Raw genomic sequence first — 27,526 nt, forward strand, 5'->3', positions numbered from 1 at the left:
AAGAAAGAAGAAGAGAGAGAAGAAAGAAGAAGAAGAAGAAGGAGGAGGAGGAGGAGGGGGGGGAAACCCTGATTAACACATGGAAAAATACTTGAAAAAAAAATTTCTCCAAAAAAGTTACACACATAGCCATCGGCTGTATGATAAAATGCTCAATATAATTAATCATCAGAAAAATCAGAACCGTAATAATATATCAATTCACAACTCTTAGGATGTATTTATCATCACAGATGCACATAAGCAAAGATATACACAAAAATTGTTGGCTTGGATATGGAGAAATTGAAAATCTTGTACACTGTAGCTGAGAATATAAAATATTGCAGACACTAGGGAAACAATGTAGAGGTTCTTAAGAAATTAAAAATAGAACTTCCACATGGTGAACCCCATCTCTACTAAAAATAAAAAAATTAGCCAGGCGGTAGTGGCATGCGCCTGTAATCCCAGCTACTCGGGAGGCTGAGGCAGGAGAATCGCTTCAGCCTGGGAGGCGGAGGTTGCGGTGAGCTGAGGTGCTGCCACTGCATGCCAGTCAGGGAAACACAGTGAGACCCTGTGTAAAAAAATAAAATAAAATAAAATGAAACTTCCGTATGATCTAACAATCCTGCCATATGTGGCAGCATGAAAAAACCTTCAGAAAGTAGTATTAAGTGAAATAACACAGAGGCTAAAACTGCATGCTTCCACTTCTGCACGGCATCTAAAACAGGTAAACTCGTAGAATCAGAGAGTAGCATGGTGGTTCCCAGTGAAAGAGAGAAATTGGGAGTTGCTGTTCAACAGGTATAAAGTTTTAATTAAATTAGATGCATAAGTTCTAGAGATCTGCTGCACAATGTTTTGGCTCTAGTTAACAGTATTGTATTTTACACTTAAAATATATGTTTTTTATTTTAACTTCAGGGGTGCATGTACAGGTTTATATAGGTAAACTTATGTCATGGGGGTTTGCTGTGCAGAACATTTATCACTCCGGTATTAAGCTTGGTGCCCTGTAGTTATTTTTTCTGATCATCTCCCTCATCCCGCTCTTCAGCCTCAAATAGACCCTAGTGACTCTTGTGCCCCTCTATGTGTCCGTGTGTTCTCATCATTTAGCTCCCACTTACAAATAAGGACCTGAAGTATTTGGTTTTCTGCCTCTGTGTTAGTTTTCTAAGAATAATGGCATCCAGCTCCATCCATGTCCCTGCAAAGGACATAATCCCATTATTTATTTCCTGGCTGCATTGAATTCTGTAGTATATAGGTACCACATATTCTTTACCCAGTCTATCACTGATGGGCGTTTAGACCGATACCCTGTCTTCGCTATTGTGAACAGTGCTGCAATGAACATGTGCATGCATGTTTTTTATAACAGAATTGTTTACATTTCTTTGACTATATACTTAGTAATGGGGTTGCTGGGTAAAATGGTATTTCTGTCTTTAAGCCTTTGAGGAATCACCACACTGTCTTCCATGATGACTGAATTAATTTATACTCCTCAAAGGATGTAAGTGTTCCTTTCTCTCCCCAACCTCTCCAACATCTGTTTTTTAATTTCTTTATTTTTTATTGTTTTGTATTTCTTTTTTATTTTTTAATAATAGCCATTCTAACAATGAGATGGTATCTCATTGTGGTTTTAATTTGCATTTGTCAAATAATCAGTGATGTTCAGCTGTTTTTTTTCAAATGATTACTGGATGCCTGTCTATCTTCTTTTGAAAAGTGCCTGTTTATACCCTTTGCCCACTTTTTAATTTTTTTCTTGTAAATTTGTTTAAGTCTCTTATAGATGATGAATGTTAGACTTTAGCCAGATGCATAGTTGCAAAAAAAATTTTCTTCCACTCTGTAGGTCGTTGGTTTAATCTGTTGATATTTTCTTTTGCTGTGCAAAAGCTCTTTAGTTTAGTTAGATGTCATTTGTCAATTTTTGCTTTTATTGTAATTGCTTTTGGCATTTCGTCATGAAATGTTTGCCCATGTCAATGTTCTGAATGCTACTATATAGTTTGTCTTCCAGGGTGTTTATAGTTTTGGGTTTTGCATTTAAGTCTTTAATCCATCTTGAGTTGATTTTTCTATATGATGTGAGGACGCAGTCCAGTTCTAGTCTTCTGCATATGACTTTGTACAGTATGGCCATCTTAACAATATTGACTCTTCTTATTCATAAGCATGGAATGTTTTTCCATTTGTTTGTGTCATCTGTAATTTCTTTGGGCAGTAGTTTTCTTTTTTCTTTTTTTTTTTTAAGGAGATCTTTCACCTATCTGTATTCCTTGGTATTTTATCCTTTTTGTGGCAATTGTGAATGACAGTTTGCTTCTGATTTGGATCTTGGCTTGGCTCTTGCTGGTGTATAGAAATAATAGTGACTTCTGCACATTGAATTTTCATCCTGAGAATTCACTGAAATTATCACCTTAAGAATCTTTTGGCCCGAGATGATGGAGTTTTTTAGATATAGGATTATGTCATCTGCAAATAAAGATAATTTGATTTCCTCTCTTTCTATTTGAATACACTTTATTTCTTTCACCCGCCTGATGGCCCTGACCAGAACTTCCAGTACTATGTTGATTAGGAGTGGTGAGAGGGCATTCTTGTCTTGTGCAGGATTTCAAGGGAAATCTTTCCAGCTTTTGCCCATTCAGTATGATGTTGACTGTGGGTTTGTCATAGATGTCTCTTATTATTTTGAGATATGTTCCTTCAATATCTAGTTCACTGAGAGTTTTTAACATAAATGAATGCTGAATGTTACTGAAGGCCTCTTCTGCATCTATTGAGATAATCATGTAGTTTTTGTATTTAGTTCTCTTTATATGAAAAGTCACATTTATTTGTTTCCATAGGTTGAGCCAAACTTGCATTCTGGGGATAACGCCTACTTGATCATGGTGGATAAACTTTTTGATGATAAGGTGAATTCAGTTTGCCAGTGTGTTGTTGAGGATATTTGCATTAAGATTTACCAAGGATATTGGCTTGAAGTTATCATCCTAACACCAGGTTTTAGTGTTAGGATGATACTTTCCTCATAAAATGACTTAGAGAGGAGTCCCTTTTCCACAACTCTTTGAAATAGGTTCAGTAGATATAATACCAGGTCTTCTTTTTTTTTTATGTCTGGTGCAATTTAGCTGTGAATCTATCTGGTCCTAAGCTTTGTTTGGGTGGTAGGCTATTTATTACCGCTTCAATTTTAGAACTTGTTACAGTTCTGTTCTGCAATTCAGTTTCTTCTGGGTTTAGTCTTGGAAGGGTGTATGATTCCAGGAACCATTTCTTCTACATTTTGTAGTTCTTGTGCATAGAGTTGTTCACAATATTCTCTGATGGTTGTTTTTATTTCTGTCAAGTCTGTGGTAATCTCCTTCTTATCGTTTCTGGTTGTGTTTATTTTAATCTTCTCTCTTTGTTCTTTATTATTTTAGCTAGAAGTCTATATATTTTATTATTTTTTTCAAAAAAAAAACAGATTCTTGATTCATTGTTCTTTTGAATGTTTTTATTTTGTCTGTACCTCTTTCAGTTCATCTCTGATTTTCATTATCTCTTGTATTCTGCTAGGTTTGGAATTTCTTTTTTCTCTTGTTTCTCTTATTCTTTTAGTTGTGATCTTCAGGTTGTTAACTTTTTTTTTTTTTCATTTCTACCAAGAAGAATCTGATAATTATGTGTCTTGATGATAATTTTCTCATGAAGCATCTTACCAGGATTCTCTGCATTTTCTGAATTTGAATGTTGGCCTTTCTAGCTAGGTAGGGGAAGTTCTCATGGATGATACCTGAAATATGGTTTCCAGGTTGATTCCATTGTCCCCATATCTTTCAGGTACTCCAGTTAGTTGTAGATGTAGTCTCTTTACAAAATCTTATATTTTTTGGAGATTTCATTCATTCCTTTTCAATCTTTCTTTTTCTATTTTTGTCTGCCTGTCTTAATTCAGACAGCCAGTCTTTAAACTTTGAGATTATTTTCTTTGCTTGGTGTATTCTGCTTTCAATACTTGTGATTTCATTATGAAATTCATGTGGTATAATTTCCAGCTCTATTAGGTTGGTTACTTTTCTCTTTATACTGGTTACTATGTAAAGTAGAGTTCTTTATACTATATTTTGCTCCTATCATAATTTATTATCATTTTTAGCTTCCTTGCTCGTGGGTTACAATGTACTTGTTTAGCTTAGTGAACTTCATTTTTGTCCACATTTTGAATTTTAATTCTGTCATGTCAGCCATCTTAGCCTCAGCCTGGTTCTGAACCCTTGCTGGAGAGGTGATGTGGTCATTTGGATGAGAGAAGGCACTGTGACTCTTTGAGTTTTCAGCATTTTTGCAATAATTTTTTACCTTTGTGGGCCTGTCTTCAGTTTTTGAGGCTGCTGACTTTTGCTTGTTTTTTTCTTTATCTTATTTAATTACCTTGAGGGTTCATTGTTATATAAGGTGAATTCAGCCAACTGGCTTTGTTTCTGGAAGATTTTGGAGGGCCAACTTTCTGCTCCCAACTCCTGGACCACGTGTTTTAACTCCAGTGGACTTCTTTTGGGTCCCAACATTGTTCTCTGGCTCCTCAAAGTTTTGAGTCTTCTGAGCTGGGGTGGCCCAGGTGCAGCAGCTCATCATGAAGGCTGAAGCAAAGCAACTGGAGGGGGAGTGGAAGGCCCTTGCTGGAGATGGAGTGCCCTTAACAATGGAAGTGGTGTTGGATTAGGGTGGGTTGCTGGGTAGCATAGTTCTGGGTCTCTTCTCTGTGTCTGACAAGCAAGAGTGATCACTCAGGGTATGGGAGGATTTCCTGTTCTGTGTGCAGCTTTAGTACAAGGGTGGGTGACTGGCAGGGGAAGGGCTTCTGGTTCTGTGCCCGCCAAGGCTATGTCTGCAAAGGCTGTTGGCAGGAGGAAGGGATGCGGTGGGAGGGTGTACTGCACTCCTGTGTGCTGCTGGGGCAAGCAAAGCAAAACCCACTCATGAAGACTTGTACTGGCACAGCGGAGTGGGGAGTTTCTGTGGGCTAAGAGGAAACTGCAGTATTGAGAGAGAACATGTAGACTGACGCATGGCTGTAGGGGCCAGCCACCTCGCTGGTGCTCCCCAGTCAGGCACAGTCCTCTATTGCAGAAGCTATGGTGTGGGCCCCCAGGGCACCAAAGGCTACCCTGTAAGCAGTCATGGCCAGGCTGGCACCCTGGAAGAGGGCAGAAGTCCAAGAAGTGCTCCAGTCAGACCGGCCTCGTCTGATGTGCAGAATTGACCTGAAAAGACCAGGTCCAACATTTCCCCTAGGGCTAAAGTCTATCTAAGCCTATAGAGATGGCCATTGATGGCCATACTTTGCTACAGATGCTCCCACACCAACCCCTCTTAGCTCCACATGAGCTGGCTTACTGCTCCACCACTTTGCTTGTCTCCTGGAGTATCCATACCAGAGAGATTCTGGTTAGCAATCAGTCAATGCAATCATCCTGGGATGGAGAGGCTGTTCTGGGGTCCTAAGCCAGGGGTTCCCATTAGGTGACTAGCAGTGTGATGCGTGGAATCCATGGGAGATAAACTGGCCTCCTTTTCTTGAATCAGCCGGAGATTGTTGGAGTTGTGGGTATGACATTTAGTGTCTTTGTTCCTTTGGTAGTTTGAGGGTAGCAAGGTAAGTTCGACTGCAGAGGCTGTGGCAGAGAGGCTTTCAGGTGCCCCTGGAGGCTCTGTTCAGGGAGTTTCCAAGTTTCTACTAGCTCAATAGTTCTGGCACGGGGTGGCTAGAGGCCCAGACTTGGGAGATCTGCCTAGTATGGAGATATGGGAACAGGCACCCACATTACAGTCTGGCCACTTTTCTGTAGGACTGCTGCAGTATGCTGGGGACCCACTCCAGTCTCCAGTTGCCTCAGATTTTCAAGTACCTGAAAGTATCACCAGTGTAGTCTGAGAAACAGCAAAGATGGCAGCCTGTTTTTTTTTTTTTTTTTCTAATAGCTCTGTACCAGGGAGGTACAGACCTGTTGCTGGTCCAAATGCACCTCTAAGAGGTGTCTGGAGACCCTAGTTGGTAGTTCTAACACAGTCAGAAGGAACGGGATCAGAATCCTGCTTCAAAAAGTGATCTGACCACATTTTCATAGAGCAGATGTGCTGTGCTGCGGGTACACATCCAGTCCCTGGTCACCTTGGAACCTCCAAAGCTCAAAGGCAGGAATGGTTAGGTTGCCCAAACAGCAAAGATGGCAGCCTGCCCCTTTCCCTGGAAGCTCTGTACTAGGGAGACCTGAAAATTCTGTCAGCTGAGGAACATCAGTGGCAGTACCCAAAAATCCCAGCTGGAAGACTCCACGCAGTGTTGAGGAACAGGATCAGGGACCCACTTTAAAAAGCATTCTGGTCACATATTTTTGTAGGACTGCTTTGCTGTGCTGGGCCATCACTTTCACCTCAATCATCTTGGACTCTTCAAAGCCTCCAAGCTGGAACTGCTAAGTTGCCCAAACAGCAAAGATGGCAGCCCACAACTCCTGAAAGCTCTCTCCCAGTGTGTTTTCAAATCTCTATTGGTGGGAGAGCACTGGGTAGGGTGGCTAGAAGCCTCTGTTTGGAGGTCCCACCCAGTGGGGAGGAAGAGGATCTGGGACCTGCTTAAAGAAGCAGTCTGGCCAAGTTTAAGCAGAATAGATTTGCAACAGATGAGGGATTATCTACACCACCCCCCAGTCCATTTGGACTCTCCAAAGTTCAAAAGGCAGAACAGCTAAATTGCCTAAACAGCAAAATTGGGAGGCTGCCTTGCTCACTTCCCCTCTGCACCCAACTCCCAGCTTCATCCCTGGTAGGCACAACACTGCTACCATGGCTGTCTGGAATTCCAAGCCAGTGGGTCTTATCCTGTGTGATGTGTTGTGAAGGTGGTACCTGCAGACCATCACTGTTCAGCCCCCTGAAATCAGATTATTTGCTAGGAGTACATATTCATTCCTGATCTCCCACTTTGCCGTAGCTACAGCTACTTTTGCAAAGAAGCCCATAAAGCTGGGGTATCTAAGACTCTCAGGTCTCTACACATGCCAGAGCTGCTGCTCTACCTAGACTCCATGTATCTCTGTGTGTCGCACTTAAGGCCCTGGTGGAGTACGTTCATGAGGGGATTTCCTGACCCGAGGGTTGCAGAGATCTGTGGGAGAAGCATGTTACCTGGGGTTGCACATTCACTCATCACTTCCCTGGATCAGGGAGGCTCACTTGGCTCTGCGTTGCTCCTGGGTGGGCCATCATCATGACTTGTCTTTTCTTTTCTTCCTTTCCTTCCTTTGTCATTCCTTTCCTTCCTTTCCTTCCCTTCCTTCCATCTTTCCTTCCTTCCTTCCTTCCTTCCTTCCTTCCTTCCTTCCTTCCTTCCTTCCTTCTTCCTTCCATCTTTCCTTCCTTCCTTCCTTCCTTCTCTCCTTCTTTCCTTCCTTCCTTCTTTCCTTCCTTTCTTCTTTCCTCCCTTCCTTCCTTCCTTCCTTTCTTTCTTTCTTTCTTTCTTTCTTTCTCTCTCTCTCTGTTTCTTCATTCAGATATCATTTATTAATAATTTATTTTTGTTGTTGTTCATTGTATTTGTTTTATTTTAAGTTCCAGGATACATGTCCAGGATGTACAGTTTTGTTACTTAAGTAAATATGTGCCATGGTTGTTTGCTGCAGCTATTAACCCATCACCGAGGTATTAAGCCCAGAATGCATTAGCTATTTATCCTGGGGCCCTCCCTTCCCTGCCCCCACAGGCCCCACTGTGTGTTGTTCCCCTCCATGTGTCCATGTGTTCTCACTGTTCAGTTCTCACTTATAAGTGAAAACATGTAGTATTTGTTTTTCTGTTTCTGAGTTAGTTTGCTGAGGGTAATGGCTTCTAGCTGTGTCCATGTCCCTGCAAAGGGCATGATCTCATTCCTGTTTATGTCTTCATAGTATTCCACAATGTATATGTACCATATTTCCTTTATCTAGTCTATCACTGGTGGGCATTTGGGTTGTTCTATATCTTTGCTATTGTGAATAGTGCAGCAATGAACATATGTGTGCATGTATCTTTAAAATATAATAATTTATATTCATTGGGTATATACTCAGTAACGGGATTATAACAATATTAACCTTAAGTGTAAATGGGTTAAATGCCACAATTAAAAAATATAGAATAGCAAGCTGAATAATGAATCAGGACCCATCAGCACTCTGTATACAAGAGACCCATCTCATGTGCAAAGACACACATAGGCTCAGAATAAATGGATGGAGGAAAATTTATGAAGCAAAAAGAAAGCATAAAAATGTGTGTCTTGTTATCCTAGTTTCTGACAAAACAGACTTTAAACCAAAAAGATCAAGAAAGATAAAGAAGGCCGTTACATAATGGTAAAGGGTTCAATTCAACAGGAAGAGCTAACTGTCCTAAATATATATGCATCCAATACAGAAGCACCCAGACTCATGGAGCAAGTTCTTAGAGACCTACATGGAGACCTAAGACTCCCACACAATAATATTGGGAGATTTTAACACCCCACTGTCAATATTAGATCATCAAAGTAGAAAATTAACAACAACGTTCAGGACTTTAACTCAGGTCTGGATCAAGTAGATTTGACAGATATCTGCATAATTCCCCACCCGGAAACAATAGAAAATACATTTTTCTGGGCACCACATGGCAGTTATTCTAAAATCAACCACAGAATCAGAAGTAAAACACTCTTTAGAAAATGCAAAAGAACTGAAATTATAATAAGCAGTGTCTGAGATGACAGCGCAATCAAACCAGAACTCAAGATTAAGAATCTCACTTACCCACAACTACAAGGAAATTGAATAACGTGCTCTTGAATAACTCCTGGGTAAGTAATGAAATTAAGGCGGAAATCAAGAAGTTCTTTCAAACCAGTGAGAACAGAAAGACAAGGTAGCAGAATCTCTGGGATGCAGCTAAAGCATTGCCAAAAGGGAAATTTAAAGGACTAAATCCTCACATCATAGAGCTTGAAAGTCCTCAATTTCATGCAAACATCACAACAAAAATATTTGGATAACCAAGGGCACACAAACTCCAAAGCTAGCAGAAGATGAAATAACCAAGATCAGAGTGGTGCTGAAGGAGATAAAGACATGAAAACTTATTCGGAAAAACAACAAATTCAGGAGCTGTTTCTTGAAAAACTAAAATAAAATAGTCAGCTGTCTTGACTAACAAAGAGAAAAAGAGTGAAAAATCAAATAGACACAATAAAAAATGATAAAGGAGATATCACCACTGACTCCACAGAAATACAAACCACCATCAGAGAATACTATAAACACCGCTATGCAAATAAACTAGAAAATCTAGAAGAAGTTGATCAATTCCTTTACACATACAGACTTCCAAGGATGAACTGAGAATAAGATGAGACCAATAACAATTCTGAAATTGAGGCAGTAATAAATACCGTACCAACCAACGGAAAAATAAAATAAAATAAAATAAAATAAAATAAAAAAAGCCCAGGATTAGATGGATTCACAGCTACCTTGTTTTTCTCCATTCTCTGTGGATCAGTTGCTTTCTTGATTAGTCCCAGTGCAAGTACCTGGATATTTCAGCTGAAGGTGCTATATTTACTCACTCCATCTGTTTCTCTAGAAGAAATGCATATTAGCTGCTTCTAGTTGGCCATCTTGGCCACTCCCCCAGTTATAATAGTTTTCAAGAGTGTATCTCATATTAGGTGATTTTGCTAATACAAGAAATACTTCTGAGATGTTGCAGATTTGGTTCCAGACTACTACAATAAAGCAAAACATTCAGTAAAGTGAGTTGTACTGTTTGCTTTGGTTTCTCTGGCACAGAAAAGTTACGTTTACACAATGCTATAGTCCATTAATTCTGCAGTAGTATTAAATTCAAAAAAAATACATGCCTTAATTAAAAACACTTCATTGCTAAAAAGTGGTAACACTCATGTGAGCCTTCAGTGAGTTAGAAATTTGTTGCTTTGGTGGAGAGTCTTTCTTGCATCAATGTTGATGGCTGCTAACTCATCAGAGTAGTGGCTGCTAGTAGTCGGCATGATTGTGGCCCTTCCTTAAAAGTAAGAAAACAACAGCAGGTGCCACATCCACTAACCCTTCTTTTACACAAAATATTTCTGTTTAACATGCATTGTTGTTTGATAGCAATTTTCCCATAGTGGTTCCTCTTTCAAATTTGGAATCAGATATCTGAAAGCGTAATGCTGCTTTATTAACTAAGTTTAAGTCATATTCTAAATTCATTGTTATCATTTCAACAATGTTTACATGTTCTTCACCAGGAGTAGATTCCATCTCAAGAAACAACTTTCTTTGCTCTTCCATAAGAAGCAACCCCTCATGCATTTGTTTTATCATGATATTGCAGCAATGTAGTTACATCTTCAAGTTTCACTTCTCATTTGAGTTATCTTTCTATTTACAACATATTTGCCATATTTCCTCCACTGGATTCCTTGTTATAGGGCCAACAGTTTCATACGCCCACTCTGCAATATTAGACCAATTACAATCAGACATTATGTTTTGCAGCAAATAAAAAGTTTAATAATTGCAGGGCACTGAGCAGGGAGATAGGTGGAGACTCTGAAACTTACCTCCCTAAGGGGTTCTGGTCTGAAATTTGTAAGGGGATAATGGAGAGTGATGGACTGAAAAATTGGGGTCACAGATTAGTCAGGATAATGGAGATAAAATCATCAGGAATAAGAAACTGCATTATCTGGTGAGTCAGCTGCTTTAGATCAGCTGGCATCGTGAAGTCTTTCAGATTAGCTGACATCAGTGAGGTCCTTCAGACCAGCTGAGTCAGTAGTTTCATAAGAATGCTGGACCTGAAGGTGAATATACTATGAAACATTAAATTTTGCACATTAGTTGATAATTCGTATGGTATCTGAATTATATTTTAACAAATTTACAGAAGTTTTTGAACAATGTTTAGCTATTTTATCTTTAGTTCTGTGTCAAAGACACTGCAGGAACGTGAGCCTTTCACTGCTACTCTTCTGGACACTCTTCTAAAATATATTACATGAGTCAGGTGATGTGTCCATCCAAGATCACTGATATTAGCTGAATTTTAGCACTTAAAAATATGAAAAGGCAAATAAACCCACTTGTGTAAGCAGGTCTTCCACCTTTTATTTGTGTCCTTGTTATGCACATGCTCAGACTGTTAATGTATTTACTTTGAAGTACAAAAGTTACATTTTAACTTCTTGAGTGATTTATACTTGGATGTCGCCATGAGAAACGACAGAAAGGAGCAGCAACTGGAAAACAAGCATTGCATTGCATCAGGATGTCTATGAAATGGACTTCAGCTCTTCTGCTGATACAGCTGAGCTGTTACTTGAGCTCTGGGAGTTGTGGAAAGGTGCTGGTGTAGCCCACAGAATTCAGCCATTGGATGAATATAAAGACAATCCTGGATGAGCTTGTCCACAGAGGTCATGAGGTGACTGTATTGGCATATTCACCTTCCATTCTTCCTGGTCCCAACAACCCATCCGCTCTTAAATTTGAAATTTGTCCTACATCTTTAACTGAAACTGAGTTTGAGAATGGCATCACACAACTGATTAAGAGATGGTTAGATGTTCCAAAAGACACATTTTGGCCACATATTTTACAAATACAAGAAATGATGTGGACATATACTGACATGATTAGAAAATTCTGTAAAGATGTGGTTTCAAATAAGAAACTTATGAAAAAACTGCAGGAGTCAAGATTTGATGTTGTTCTTGCAGATCCTATTTCCCCCTGTGGTGAGCTGCTGGCTGAGCTACTTAAAATACCCTTTGTGTACAGCCTCCGCATGTCTCCTGGCTACGCAATTGAAAAGCATGGTGGAGGATTTCTGTTCCCTCCTTCCTATGTACCTGTTCCTCTGACAGAATTAAGAGACCAAATGACTTTCATGGAGAGAGTACAAAATATGATCTATATGGTTTATTTTGACTTTTGGTTCCAAGTATGGGATGTAAAGAACTGGAATCAGTTTTACAGTGAAGTTCTAGGTAAGTAAATTTTTCATTTGGTGGCGTGGAGATCTAACTTTCTTGTACCTTTGAAGCTGTTGAAGCTGAGCTTGTATAAAGCTATAAAGTCAGGGTAGTTGTGGTTTTTGTAAGTGAATTTATCAAATGAAAGAAAAAGATTATCAAACTCACAAACACTATAGAGAAGGTAAATCATAGGATCAGATAAAACCCTGTGGCCATCAACCATACAGAACACTCCAGGAAGTCATAAACCTGTAAATTAGTGCACCTTAGATTTTTGTAAGCAATCACACTTCTGTTTTATTATTATACTTTTTTAATCTAAAAATGTCAGACTCATCAAGAAACATCTTGCTGAATGCGTACTGGTAGATTGAGTAGTTACACATTTTTCTAGAACTATCTAACATTGCAGAAATTGTTTTTTTCTTGTATACCTCAGTCTCCTTATTTAGTAATTGCAACATGTACCCGTGTTACCAGGAGGTTTCCTCCACAGTTGAGAGAAATAATGTCTCCATTTCAGAATGAAAAACCAATACATATAATTATAATTTGAATTTTCCAATGTTTCTATTCTCCTTCACTTTAGGATTGGAAACCATTCATTTTAAGGCCAATCATCTTGTCGAAGTGTGAACATTAAGATATAACTGTATAGTTTTTTGAAACTATGCATGTTTATTTAAAATATGAGCCAAATTAAGGTTGAACACAAATGCCTATTTTGATAATTTCTCAAAATTTTCTAGCTGTAATTTGCAAATATATTTACTTATAAACTAATATTATTAAAATCTTAGCATGAATCAAAAGCAGTAGTAGGTACAAGGATTTCAACTATAATTTCAAAATAATCAACAGTTCACTGGAAGATCCAAAGATAAAAGGACTAGATTAATGAATTACGGGAATGAGACTATTTCTTAGAAAATTATTTTTATGGTACAGCAGAATTCATTGATAATGGAGCTCCAAAATAACATATATATACGTGTGTGTGTGTATATAATATATATGTGTGTGTGTATATCTATATATCTATATCTATATATATCTATACATGTATATCTATATATCTATATATATATATATATCTGCTACTATAAAGCTTTGAAAAATAAAGAAATGGAGATTAATTCTCCATGGCTTGTTTATGGTTGTGAATATACCGATGTGACATAAGGGATGTAGTTTACCCTCATGATTCTCTCACCACTTTGTCTTTCTTGTAAATACACAGGAGCAAAATATATAATACATACAAATTAAATTATGCCTGTATATGAATGTATGTATATATATTTCAAAGTACAAACACTTCACCTACATTTTTGCCTACATTATTCTAACTTCTTTCAGAAAATTACCTAATTATCTTGTGTCTTCTACCTTTTCTTTTCTTTTTTCCCATCAGGAAGACCCACTACAGTATTCGAGACAATGGCAAAAGCTGAAATATGGCTTATTCGAAACTACTGGGATTTTCAATTTCCTCATCCACTCTTACCAAATGTTGAGTTCGTTGGGGGACTCCACTGCAAACCTGCCAAACCCCTACCTAAGGTAAACTATTACTGTTTGTTTGTCTGCTTTGAATTTTCAGAGCGAGTGGTTCTATATTCATTCGGAGTGTTTGACTTACACTGGAAGAAACATGGGTAGTGGGAAGGTAAAGCACATACCAATTAAAAACTCACATACATGTTGATACCATCAAAAGTTTGTGAATTTCATCATTATTACAGATAAAGAGGCATACTAAGGAGACTTTGAAAATAGGGTTGTTAAATTTAAGCTTTGATTATGCAACGTATAAGAAGATACTGGCCATTCATTCAAAGAATATTTATAAAGAGATTAGCACACACCACAGGCAAGTGTGTTGTACACAGTTTCTGTCCCAACACAAGTTACATTCTACTTTGAAAGACAGAATATATGCAAGCAATAAAAACTGTGTAAAAACTATTATCTCCAGGGAAAAACCAATGCTAAGGAAGCATCCAGTGTAGATAATTGAGAGTATGCTGGAGTCACAGATATTAATCATTTAGATGAGAATTGAACAATATGCAGGAATAGGTGAAAGAATTGAGGGAGAGAAAAAAAAACACAAAAATAAAAACAGGTAAAGTGTTCAGGACAGTTCTCAAGACTCAAAGTTTAGTTTGCAAGGCAGATATTGAGTAAGAATCAGATGATGCTGACAGGCAAGATAAGAGTCAGATACTCCTTCGGAGTTGAAATATTTATTAAGCACATTTAGGAACTACTAAAAAGAGTTAAGAAAAGAAAATATATGAGAAAACTATATCTAAAGAAACATTCCGAGATGTTCAATAGACTGAATTGCAGAAGGGCCAGACTGGAAAGTTCCGAGCATTCAGAAAATCGTATATGAACTCAGGCAGCAGATGATGGAAAAGTGTACTAGAAAGTGGATGGAAATAATTATGCCTACTTTTGCAGTAATACTAATAACTTCATATTGTGTTGTGTGGAAAAAAAGTTAATACAAATAAACCACTTTAAATGTCTCTGGCATATAGTTAGTGATGCAGAAATGTTATTAATTTTATAATTATGGCTATTTTTGTTATTACGAATACTACTAATTACTTAACATGTGTAAGTCACTTAAGATATCATTCCTCATTTAATAGAAACTAATTATTCAGTGCTTCAAGATTGCATTCTCTAACAAAGTCCTACCTGTCTTCTATAGGACAGATACTTTGTGGACTTGATTAAAAGAAGACATGTCAGTTCTGACAGTAAGATGAGCGAGCTGAAATTGCAAAATCCTAACATAAGTAATAAGGATCTTCACCAGTATTCCAACTTACAAGAAAATAATTCCTTAACAATATAAAAGTGTTATTCTAATAATATATGAAGCAAGACCCAGCGTTTACTTGATTTTACTCAAGCATTTAAATCATTCTGCATTGAGATTCCAGAGGTTTACATCTTAGCATAAACACACCCTATTAGAGCAGGTGTTTTCTGCCTTAAGACAAGCAACTGAGTAAAGCTTCCTGGGGTAACTTGTGTCTCAACATCATAGCTGCCTAATAGAGAAGCACAGAAAAAATGAACAATACATGTATAATAAATACCAAATAATTTCTACCACTTGTACCTGAATAGTGCCCTTAGTTTACAATAACAAAAGAATTCTGTCATCGTATAACATTATAATCTTTATGAAGAAACATAAGAACCTCATGTATTTTAAATTGACACCACAGTTCTGAGAAATAGGTAGAAAGTAAGCATTCTTTATTGCATTATTATGTAATCTCTTAGGAGATCATTTCTGTCTACCTCCTTATTAGCAGCAACATGATACTGATATTTTATTGCACGGTTAAAATTTAATATCTCAGTTGAACGCAAATTGTATGGGCTTTATAAGGTAATTTTCTAAAAAGACAAAAGCTGAGGTGAGACTATTGGAAATTCTGTGCCACCCTATCCTACTCTTGAAACACTTACCCACTCACATTAAGGGAAGCCGACAGTGCCAGTAGGAGGGGGAAGATAGTAGGAGGCGTAGAAGGATAAGAAAAAGGATGACTAGTAGTACAACAGTGATAATTACTAGTACTAGCTGTTGTTAATTACTTATACTAGCTGTTGTTATTAACTGGAAGAAAACTTTGAATGCAAATCAATGGTTGTGAAACCCATTTTCTAATTGTTTATTATGTAAAATAATTGTAAACCCAAGTTGCATTCTATTCAATTAAATATTAGATTCTCAGATAATTTATGTATATTTTAATAGAAAAGGACACTTGGCAAATGTGTCAAGTGTTAAAAATGCATATAGCCATTGGTTTTATAAGATATTTGCATGAAATCAGACGGAGAAAAAATCAAAATATACATATTTAATATTTAATGAAAATATTCACAAAATAAACATTGGAAGTAATCAAATATCTTAAATGAAGGAATAATTAAAAACATACTAGATGCATACTGTAGCATTATAATAATTTTATCAATACAGTATTCAATTACAGTCAGCTATAATACAAGTAAAGCGAGGTAGAAAATTATAAATATTACAAGATGACACATTTTTTGTTGGAGAAAAAGTATAGACAATAATAACAAAATTGTTTAAATAAATGTGACCATTTTACATTGAGCGATAAAAATAGAACAAAAGGCATGATGAAAACATACATATTTATCTTGATAACATCTCTAGACAGAAATTTTATAAAAAAACTTATTTTCCTTCTAGAACTTTTAACACTTTTATAAAATTCCTTACATAACAATAAATTGCGTATTTTTTTAAGTTGTCACAGAATGGGAAAGAGTTAGTCCACCTCAATAATGAATCTGTAAACAGTGGTTATGTTACTTTAACACTGGGTGGATGAAGATGGCTCTGAGCATCAAGCCACTGAGACAAAACACTGAACATAAGTTACATCAAATGTGGCTACAGGTAACTGCAATCACACACAATACCTGGGTATCCCATGTATTATCTGGAATAGTACTACAGTGACTCTGACATCGTTAACACTAATGTCTTAACATTGAAAGTCATATTTTAAAAACTACTCAGCCATATGTGGTCTGCAAATGAACATTTGGATTTTTTTTTTCTTTGTTTTGCAAAGAACACTTAAGAGAAAGTTTTACCCCAATGATTACATCTGAAATTATTTAACTTTAAAAATTGGCATAGATTGGGGAACACAAGTCAGAATGATTCTCAATAAATTCCAACCAAGTACATTTTCACCAAGATTTGTATGTGGTGTGAGTGAGCTACTCAAGAAAGTGACCAAATCTCCTCTGCAGAAAGGCCTGGCAGTCTCTCCCATTCTGGTGCAGGTGCTGCTGCCTCTGAGACACAGCAAAGAGATGATGAGTGTTCCTCACATGCAGTTAAAGATAGCACATCAATTTAACAGTGTGATTTCAGGGTAATAGGTGTCCCACCTAAACAATCAGCTGAAAAAGATGATCAGTCAACTATCTAACTATATACTGTACAATTCTGTATTATAAACGAGACTCTTAGAATTAATTCATAGAAATTCCAAACCACAATAGCAGACTCCACAATGTCAGTGATTCTTAACCACCACTTTTTACAGTTACTTTTTTTTCTTCTTTTGAAAAAAGACCAGAAAACTCTGACAAATTTTAAGTGATGTGTAAAGGATTATAGTAAGATAAATGTAGATTTACATAATCCCAGCTGTGAGTAACTTTTCCTCAGTGCTCAGAGTCAGGGAAGTCAACCACTAATGAATTCCAACTGAATTAATTCTGCAGAAAACCTGCATAAAATAAACATATGTGATTTAGCAGAACAACAATATAGCATTAAAGCCAAGTGGTGCCACATTAAAGAGCCTATATTAGTACTTATATTATAAATGAAGAGTTTGGTTATCCCCTCAAATACTGTGTAATAGCTCTATTTCATTTCTCTCTTTCACACACACACACACACACGCACACACACACACACAAACATGCATACACACATATATATATACAAATACCCTTAACAGAGGCATCCTATCTAATATTATGCATCTTGCAAAAAAACTAAGTAATCGAGTCAGTCAAAAAACATCCTTTACTCCAGTAATTCTTGATAATAGTTGATTTTCTATTTTTAGTTTTTATATCAATTGTTTCACAGTGCTTGCTGTGCTGATAATCTATTATGATGGAACACGTTCTTTATTTCACAGGAAATGGAAGAGTTTGTCCAGAGCTCTGGAGAAAATGGTGTTGTGGTGTTTTCTCTGGGGTCGATGGTCAGTAACATGTCAGAAGAAAGGGCCAACGTAATTGCATCAGCCCTTGCCAAGATCCCACAAAAGGTAAGATACAATGTCTTAATGTTGTGAAAAACTGCTGAAAGAGGCTGTTAAAGTTTGTAAAGAATCCAACTGTAGAAACTTCCTGCTTATAAATTCAGCTGTTGGGAAAGCACTAATTATCTCAGATATTAACTCAAAACCAAAAATATATATGGAAGATGCTAAAATAATACAGAGGGTGTTTTTCATTGGTAATTAGTTTGGCATTAGCATTGTGATCAGGAATAAATATAATTAAGAGTTGCAGCTGAAGTTTTGGTATTATCATGATATTGGGGTCAGGTAAGAGCTATCACCAAATTCTGCCCCTGTGATTTGATCCTTTTATTTAAGATTCCCTGAGGGCACTGTACCCCCTACAGATGATAGAAAACATAACATTATAGTAACTTCACTAGAACAATAACAATAGCAGGTATTTAAAAAGTCTGACACGCAGCATGCAGTTTAGTGTTGCCATGTTACCCAGCCTCATGTACTTCCTGTATGTTTTGGAGCAGGCCTATTTGTGTCATATTCAGGGTACTATTCAGACAAAGGACAGTCTAGGCTGTCAGACAACTAATATAAGGACCCACACAACCAGGCAAATTTGGAGAAAGAGAAAAAGCAGCCTGCCTTGCTGGATCGGGCCCAGACAATGTCTGAAGCAGGAAGATGAAAGAGAAAGGGTGGAGATGGATCCTGCTCTGAGGGTGGACCCTGTGTAGTATGATATGTGGCCCCACAAGGACGTTGCACTGTGAGATTAACAACTTCTCCCAGTGGAGGAAGCAGAAGGAAATATAGGAAGGAATCAAGCAGAAGGAAGCCAGGCAGGGGACAGGTTCAGATGCCCCCTCCATAGAACATAGTAGGAACATGTTTTCTTTTATATAGAATAAAATGTGTATTTGTCAATTACTTTTTAGTTCCCTGTCTGACATAGCCTTCTTGTAATGACCTATGCTAATATTTTGCTAAAAACTCAAAGTTACTTTAACACTGATGTAACAAATACAACTTAAGCACTGTAAATGATTTTTTAATTTATAAGGATTCCTTGGAGTTTCCAAAATTAGTAAAATAAACATAAAAATGTCTTGGCTATACCAGAACATATTAATCACTGTTGTCAAAATTTGTAGCACATTTTCTAAGTGTTAGCAATCAGTTGACCATAATTCACCAAAATACAATTTTAAATTTATTTATGAGTTGTATTTTTATTCGTGGTACCAATAGGTTCCTCATTTCTATGTTGAAAAATATCCAAAATTAGCAATCCTGAGAATACTCTGAATTTGTGTCAAAAACTATCACTTGAAATTTTTTTTGGAAGTACTGCTTGACAATTTGTAATTTCAAAGAAGTTGTACACACTACCTTTGCAGCATTAATTGACATCTTCCAGGTAGCTTATTTTATATACTTGCATTTTTATCAATCAAAGACATAAAACTCTATTAGAATAACTTACAGAAAAGTAGATATAAGTGAACTACTTCCCATATTACTCAAAAAAATGAATAAATTATGTTAAATTTGGTAGATGAAAACTCATAAAATACGTTAACACAAAATAAGCATATAGGTCATTAGTAAGTTGTTACTGCTTTTTCACACTAGAATGATGAGTACCTAAAAATTTTAATGCATATAATTATTAAAACTTTTTATCTTTTTAAAATTAAATTTTGTTTGTTAACTTTTAATTTCAGGCTAAATGGAAAGGTTTGTTACATAGGTAAACTTATGTCTTGGGGGTTTGTTGTACAGACTGTTTCATCATGCAAGTAGTAAGTCTAGTACCTTTTAGTTATTTTTCCTGATCCTTTCTCTCCTCCCACCCCCATCCTCCAATAAGGCCCAGCGTATGTTATTCCTCTCTATATGTTCATGTGTACTCATCTTTTAGCTTCCACTTGTAAGTGAGGGCATGCGGTGTTTGGATTTCTGTTCCTGTGTTTGTTTGCTAAGGATAATGGACTGCAGCTCACTTATGTTCTTGCAAAAAACATGATCTTATTCCTTTTTATGGCTACATAATATTTCACTGTGTACATATACCACATTTTCTTTATCCAATCCATCATTGATGAGCATTTAGATTGATTTCATGTCTTTGCTAGGATGAATAGTGCTGTAATGAACATACATGTGCATGTTCTAATTTATAGTCCTTTGGATACATATCCAGTAATGGGATTGCTGGGTTGAATAGTATTTCTGCTTCTAGGATTTTGAGGAATCGCCACCTTGTCTTCCACAATGGTTGAACTTACACACCCTCCTACAGAGTATAAGCATTTCTTTTTCTATACAACATTGCCAGCATCTGTTATTTTTTGAGTTTTTAATAATGGCCATTCTGACTGATGTGAGATGGTATCTCTTTGTGGTTTTGACCAGTGATGTTAAGTTTTTTTTTATATAGAGGTTTGCCATATATAGATTTTCTTTTGAAAAGTGTAACAACTTTTTAAATACTTGAACTTTTCATTGTTAATCTTATTTGTCTAAGCTACTATTTTGAAAAAACATGATTTCCTTATATACCTAACTAATTATAAAAATATGGAAATGAAATGTGAGTATTCTATTTACATCAGTCTGAGTAGTTTTTGTTACTTAACATCCCTTTTTCTCATTGTTAATCTCTTTAGAGTTCTAGCATTCTATAACTTTTGGGCTCCTCTCATGGAATAAGATATTTTGTTCACTGTAACAGGTTCTGTGGAGATTTGATGGGAATAAACCAGATACCTTAGGACTCAATACTCAGCTGTACAAGTGGCTACCCCAGAATGATCTTCTTGGTAAGTCTCTGGAGAACAAATATTGAATATATTAGTAACAGATTATTAGAGTGTTAATAATCATTATAAAACAAGCCTATTGAACATTTGTTATGGAAAAACTTAAAAAATAAAATGAAACTTCTGTATATTTATTTTCCAGTCCTAGAGTGAAAAGAATAAACAATAATTGTTGGCATTTTATGATAGGCACCCACATTCTTTATGATTAGAGTATCTTTATTTCAGGTGTTATTTCCTCTCAGAGAATTTTTCTGGCACTTCCTGGGTTGTCTTCCTTTCTCATATTTCTACAACTTTACTTTCCTCTTCTGTAGGGTTATTTCAAATGTCACTAAAAATAACAGCTCTTTGCTACCACCATGGACACTGCATTTTCTGTAGGATTAAATCCCTAATCTTAATCAAAAAGTGTTGACACATTTCATAATGAAGTGTGACCTGTCCTTCCTCAATTCTAGCACCACCATCACCTCACTGCCTACTGCCTTGCACACCCCACATATCACACTCCATGACTGTACTTAAGAGAACACATTCTGGCCAGACAAGGTGGCTCACGCCTGTAATCCTAGCACTTTGGGAGCCTGATGTGGGCGGATTGACTGAACTCAGGAGTTCAAGACCATCCTAGGCAACATGGTGAAACTCAGTCTCTATTAAAATACCAAAAATTAACCGGGCATGGTGGTTTCCCTGTAGTCCCTGCTACTCAGAAGTCTGAGTAGGAGAATTGCCTGAATCTAGGAGAGGTTACAGTGATCCGAGATTGCACCCCTGCACTCCAGGCTGGGTGACAGAGAGACTCTGTCTCCATTAAAAAAACAAACAAACAAAAAATGAGAACACATTCTTACATGCCCATCCCTTTTCTGTGCTTTTGTCTTTTTTGCAAATTATATTTCCTTGTCCAAATTTCACTTGTTGTTAGTTCAACTGGTAATATTGTATTAATTTTTTCAGTCTGAAGTTAAACACACCACATAGCCGTCACTTACATCTCCAGCAGAATTAGGTGCTCCTTCCGGTGAAGTCTGAAAAGCAATTTCATTTCAGTTCAGTGTGTTATCAAGGAAACACTGTCACATTCAGATTCTTCCATTGTGCATTTCTCATTTTATTCCTATGAATAATTTTGCTAAAATTCCTTCAATCCTAGGTCATCCAAAAACCAGAGCTTTTATAACACATGGTGGAGCCAATGGCGTCTACGAGGCGATCTACCATGGAATCCCTATGGTGGGCGTTCCATTGTTTGGAGATCAACCTGATAACATCGCACACATGAAGGCCAAGGGCGCAGCTGTTAGTTTGAACTTCAACACAATGTCGAGTACAGACTTACTCAATTCACTGAAGACAGTAATAAATGATCCTTTGTGAGTATAACTTATTTTTTTACTCGGTGGTATTTTTAGATCGGTTCTCTTGTCAATAGTGAGTATGACTTTTATCCTTTATCTAAGAGACTGATTTTGAAAGAATTTAAATGATTTAAACAATCTGCAATCTGCTTTTATTGTTGAGTGGTTATTTAAAAATTTTATTTGAACCACATACATTTAACGAATAACCAATTATTGAAATAATTTTCTACACAAAACTAATTTTAAAGTGATATAGATAAGAAGACATATTAAAATAAATGTGACATAATCAGTCCACAGTAGAAAGGAGGGATAAACTTGAAGTCATATAAGAAAATATTTTAATTCAATATCTAAAATGTCTCAAAGTATATCTGTTTTCTCACAGAAAAATTTATTTTTATTATCATTATTGTAACAGACTTGATAATTAAATTTAATTTCCACAGGAGAAAACCGACCTACTTAAAGTATAAAATCTAAATGTATTTAGTATGCTTAGAGTCATGAAGCCATCACCATTATATCATTTTAGAACAGTTTTATCAACATAAAAGAAACCATAATGGTATAGAAGTCACTTCCCATGACCCCTTAGTCCTAGGCTAACACCAATTTTCTTTCCTTCTCTGTAGGTCTTCTCTCTACATATTTCATATAAATTGAATCATACAACTTATTATGTTGTGAAAATGACTTCTTTCACCAAGTACAATTTTTGTTGTTTTTATGGTTTTTAGCTTTATTTACATTGTGTGTATAACATTTCATTTCTTTTTACAGCAATATATTTTATAATATGGGTATTCCATATTTTATTTATCTCTATCATGATCTGAGATATAGGTAATTGGTATCTTCACTTCAAAATAATGTTTACGATGATCTTACATTTTTGAGCTGTTTCACTTAGTGTGTGTACATTTATTTTATGTGTTTTATACTTAAATATGTATTTTAGAAGACATATGATGTATTTTAAGATTCTAAATGTCAAATAATTTCAAAATAAGCACACAAAATACAGGAAATCCTAGGGACTCTATCATAGAGTGGCCAGGGAAAGCCTGTCTTATTGGTAACATTTAGAGGGTTGCCTCAAAAAGAGATGGAAGCATGCCTTGGGTTGTTGCAAGAAAGAGTATTCCAAGCGTGGATAGAGAGACACAATGTGTAAGGTGCTAACATGGGAACTTAAGCGAAAATATAAGGTCAAAGTCCTTAGAAGACCTAGTGTGCATGGGAAAGTGTTTGGAGAAGAGCTTGCCAGTGTCTGATAATGGAGGATCCTGAGAACCAAATAACAGAGTTGGATTTTATTCTTGATATGATGAAAAGTCAGGCAAAACTCTTAATCAAGACAGTGTCATAATCTGATTTTAATTTCAAAAAAGAAATCATTCTGGTTACTGGGTGGGCAACAGTAGGACACAAAAGATTAGAATAGAAGCAGAGCTCATGGCTATGAGGCATTTCACCCACATAACACAATTCATCTTTAGAAACTTAAGGGTGATAATTCTCAAATTGTATTTTAAGTATATATCTTTCACCACTTAAAATGGCTCATGATGCTGAGCATGATTTTGAATGCTTGTTTGAGGCCTAGAAGAGCGTAATTAGATATTTCATAACACAAAGGATAAATGCTTAAGAGATGCGTACCCTTTTCTTCATGATGTGATTATTTCACATAACAGCTTGTATCAAAACATCTCATGTACCTCATAAATATATATACCTACTATGTACTCAAAAAAACTAAAAATTAAAAAGAATAAAATTGCTCATATGTTCTCTGCCTCAAATAAGTAACTTTCTCCCCTGAACTTCCATTTTTACTTTAAAAATATTTGTCAATTCTGAAATGCAATTTAAAAGGCAAACTTTCTATGATGACTCAAATTGAAATACACAAATTCTATGTCAATTCTTTACATTTACTTTGAATCATATGACACTTTACAAATCTTTCATGGACTTGATATGCTCAAGCAAATTAACTTACTTTATTTTTTATATTCATTTGTTTATTTTTTAAGAAGGGGTCTCACTCACTCACAGCTGATTTGTTTAAGTACTTTGTAGACTGTGGATATTAATCTTTTGTGGTATGTGTAGTTTGTGAAGATTTTCTCTAAGTCTTTTTTGAGAGTGCAGTGGTGCAATCGTGGCTCACTGCAACCTCCCTCTCTTGGGTCCAAGTCATTCTCCTGCCTCAGCCTCCCAAGTAGCTGGGACTACAGGTGTGTGCCACCTCGCCTGGGTAAATTTTGTTTTTGTTTTTGTTTTTGAATTTTTATTGGAGACAGGGTTTCTTCGTGTTAGCCAGGATGGTCTTGATCTCCTGACCTTGTGAGCCGCGTGCCTTGACCTCCCAAAGTACTGGGATTACAGGTGTGAACCACTGCGCCTGGCCAAATTAACTTATTTTCAATGTTGATACCTTTATGTTTATCATTTAGATATAAAGAGAATGCTATGAAATTATCAAGAATTCATCATGATCAACCAGTGAAGCCCCTGGATCGAGCCATCTTCTGGATTGAATTTGTCATGCGCCATAAAGGAGCCAAACACCTTCGGGTTGCAGCCCATGACCTCACCTGGTTCCAGTACCACTCTTTGGATGTGATTGGGTTCCTGCTGGCCTGCGTGGCTACTGTGATATTCATCATCACAAAATGTCTGTTTTTTGTCTGGAAGTTTGTTAGAACAGTAGAGAAGGGAAAAAGAGATTAATTACACCTGAGGCTGGAAGCTGGGAAACCCAATAAATGAGACTTCTTCAGTTTACTACAACAAGAATAGGTTGTGATACAAGATTCTTTTCTTCTTGTGACAAACATCTTTCAAAACTTACCTTGTCAAATCAAAAATTTTTTTTTCAGTTATTTAGTACCTGTTTATCTGTTAGAAATATCTCACTTCAAGGAGGAAAACATTAGGGAAAACAAAAATGATATAAAGCCAAAAGAGCTTATATTGAAATTTACTGAGCTTGTATTGAAATGTATTGTTCTCATTCACAGTTTATGTGAAAAAAATTGTTAAGCTTAACTACATGTCAACATTGTACATGTAAACAAGAACATTAAGAAGTGAACTGACAGCATCAGTACTATTTTGCACATACTCGGCATACTTTGGATTCATTTCATGCAGGATTGTGTTGTTTTGACTGTCTCTGAGGAAACTATTAAATAATTAGATTGTATAAAAAGTCTCTCTCTTCCTCTTGATATTTTGAGATGAGTAGTGCTGCTTACCTTTTATTGTGCATCCAGCTTCATTGTCACTTTTTTTTGCTAAAAGCTTTGATAAAAAATGATTACCATTTTAGAGTTTTGGTCACTTCCCAGTGGAAAGTATGTGGAATTAGAAATATAGCAACTCATACCTAGTTTCTACTACAAAACGAACTAATTTTACAATGTGTTTGGTTTTTTGAGCCAATTCTATTTTTCTGGTCATTTAAAAATATTCATCTTTTTAAATTCTTTTTCGTTTTAGTTATTAAAAAGTTTTTGGGTGAAAGTTTGTCTTTGGTTACATGGATAAGTTCTTTAGTGGTGATTTTTCAGATTTTGGTGCACCCTTGACTCAAGCAGTATACACTGTACCCAATGTGTAGTGTTTTATCCCTCACCCCCCTCCTACTTTCCTTCTGAGTTCCGAGAGCCCATTATATCATTCTTATGCCTTTGTGTCCTAATAGCTTCAGTCTCACTTATAAGTGAGAGCATACATTGTTTGGTTTTATATTCCTGAATTACTTCACTTAGAATAATGGTCTCCAACTATATCCAGGTTTATTTTGTCTCTTTTGATGGCTGAGTAGTATTCCATTATACATATGGCATGTATGGATAAAGTAATGGGTGGATAAAGTAAATGTGATATATATACATATATTATATATATACACACACATATATATAATATATACATAGTATATATATGTATATGTATACAAACACACACACACGTATGTTTATCTCACATTTTCTTTACCCACCTATTGGTTGATGGGAATCTAGACTGGTTCAACAGTTTTGCAATTGTGAATTGTGCTGCTATAAATGTGTGTATATGGGTTTTTCTCATATAATGAATTATTTTCCTCTGGATAGATGTCCAGCAGTGGAATTGCGGGATCAAATGGCAGTTCTACTTTTAGTTATTTAAGGGATATACATATTCTTTGCCATAGTGGTTGTACTAGTTTTCTTTTCCACCAGTAGTGTAGATGTGTTTCCTTATTAGCACCATGCCAACATCTACTATTTTTGGATTTTTAAACTATGGCCATTTGCCATTTGTATATCTTCTTTTGAAAATTGTCTATTCATATCCTTAGGCCACATTTTGAGGGATTATTAGATTTTTCCCTGCTGATTTGTTTAAGTACTTTGTAGACTGTGGATAGTAATCTTTTGTGGTATGTGTAGTTTGTGAAGATTTTCTCTAACTCTGTGAGTTGTCTGCTTACTTTGTTGATTATTTCTTTTGCTGTTCAGAAGCTTTTTAGTGTGATTAAGTTCCATCTATTTATCTTTGTTTTTGTTGCCTTTGCTTTTGGGTTCTTGGCCATGTGGTCTTTGCCTAAGTCAATGTCTAGAAGAGTTTTCCAGATGTTATCTTCTGCAATTTTTGTACTCCCAGGTCTTATATTTAATTATTTGATTCATCTTGAGTTGATCTTCATATAAAGTGAGAGATAAGTATCCAGTTTCTTTCTTCTACATGTGGCTTGCCAATTATCCCAGCACCATTTGTTGAATAGGGTGTCCTTTCCCCACTTTATGTTTTTGTTTGCTTTGACAAAGACTAGTTGGCTATAAGTATTTAGTTTTATTTCTGAATTCTCTGTTCTGTTTCATTGGTCTACATGCTTGTTTTTATACCAGTACCATGCTGTTTTGTTAACTATAGCCTTGTAGTATAGTTTGAAGTCAGGTAATGTGACACCTCTAGATTTTTTTTTTTTTTTTTAGTCTTGCTTTTGCTGTATGGGCATCAAAGCTGAGAATCAAATAAAAACCTCAAACCCTATAAAAACATCTGCAACAATAATAATTATTATTAAATAAATACTTAGAAATATACTTAACCAAGAACATGAAAGTTCTTCACAAAGAAGGCCACAAAAGTCTTCTGAAATAAATCATAGATGATGCAAACAAATGGAAACACATCCCTTGTTCATTGTTGGCCTGACTAAATATTGTGAAAATTATCATAGTGCCAAATGCATTCTATAAATTCAATGCATTTTCCATTAAAATATCATCATCATTATTCACAGAACTAAAAAAACAACTAAAATTCTAAATTTCATATAGGTTCTATTCTCATTTTTGAATTTTAATGACAAATGTAAGTTCTTAGTTTTTGATTGTGATAATATAGGAATTTCATTATTAAGGGATTTAA

At 36.1% G+C, this 27,526-nt stretch overlaps 2 protein-coding genes across 4 annotated transcripts in view; one reads left to right on the forward strand and one right to left on the reverse strand.

Annotated features, from left to right (window-relative positions):
- The window catches only part of LOC105501230 (UDP-glucuronosyltransferase 2B9), a 476,097-nt gene that overhangs the window by 408,079 nt on the left and 40,492 nt on the right, over positions 1 to 27,526 (reverse strand). The window lies entirely within an intron of this gene.
- Positions 11,309 to 24,832, forward strand: LOC105501231 (UDP-glucuronosyltransferase 2B19-like). 3 transcript variants are annotated; one of them, XM_011927070.1, is made up of 7 exons: positions 11,309 to 11,656; positions 12,008 to 12,067; positions 13,470 to 13,618; positions 17,794 to 17,925; positions 20,636 to 20,723; positions 21,883 to 22,102; positions 24,556 to 24,832. In XM_011927070.1, exons 1-7 carry the CDS (start codon positions 11,455 to 11,457, stop codon positions 24,830 to 24,832), a joined length of 1,128 nt encoding a protein of 375 aa, XP_011782460.1. In that variant the 5' UTR covers positions 11,309 to 11,454. The 3 variants fall into 3 exon arrangements, with proteins under 3 accessions (XP_011782460.1, XP_011782458.1, XP_011782459.1); XM_011927068.1 differs by having other exon boundaries at positions 11,309 to 12,067; XM_011927069.1 differs by lacking the exon at positions 12,008 to 12,067 and having other exon boundaries at positions 11,309 to 11,815.

This window comes from Colobus angolensis, unplaced genomic scaffold, assembly GCF_000951035.1.
Source record: "Colobus angolensis palliatus isolate OR3802 unplaced genomic scaffold, Cang.pa_1.0 Scaffold70, whole genome shotgun sequence".
NCBI lineage: Eukaryota > Metazoa > Chordata > Mammalia > Primates > Cercopithecidae > Colobus > Colobus angolensis.

Coding starts and splice junctions, on each gene's coding strand:
- LOC105501231 (XM_011927068.1), top strand. CDS start 11,455: ATGAATATAAAGACAATCCTGGATGAGCTTGTCCACAGAGGTCATGAG. Junction 17,926..20,635: donor TTGCCAAGATCCCACAAAAG/GTAAGATACAAT, acceptor TCACTGTAACAG/GTTCTGTGGAGATTTGATGG. Junction 20,724..21,882: donor ACCCCAGAATGATCTTCTTG/GTAAGTCTCTGG, acceptor CTTCAATCCTAG/GTCATCCAAAAACCAGAGCT.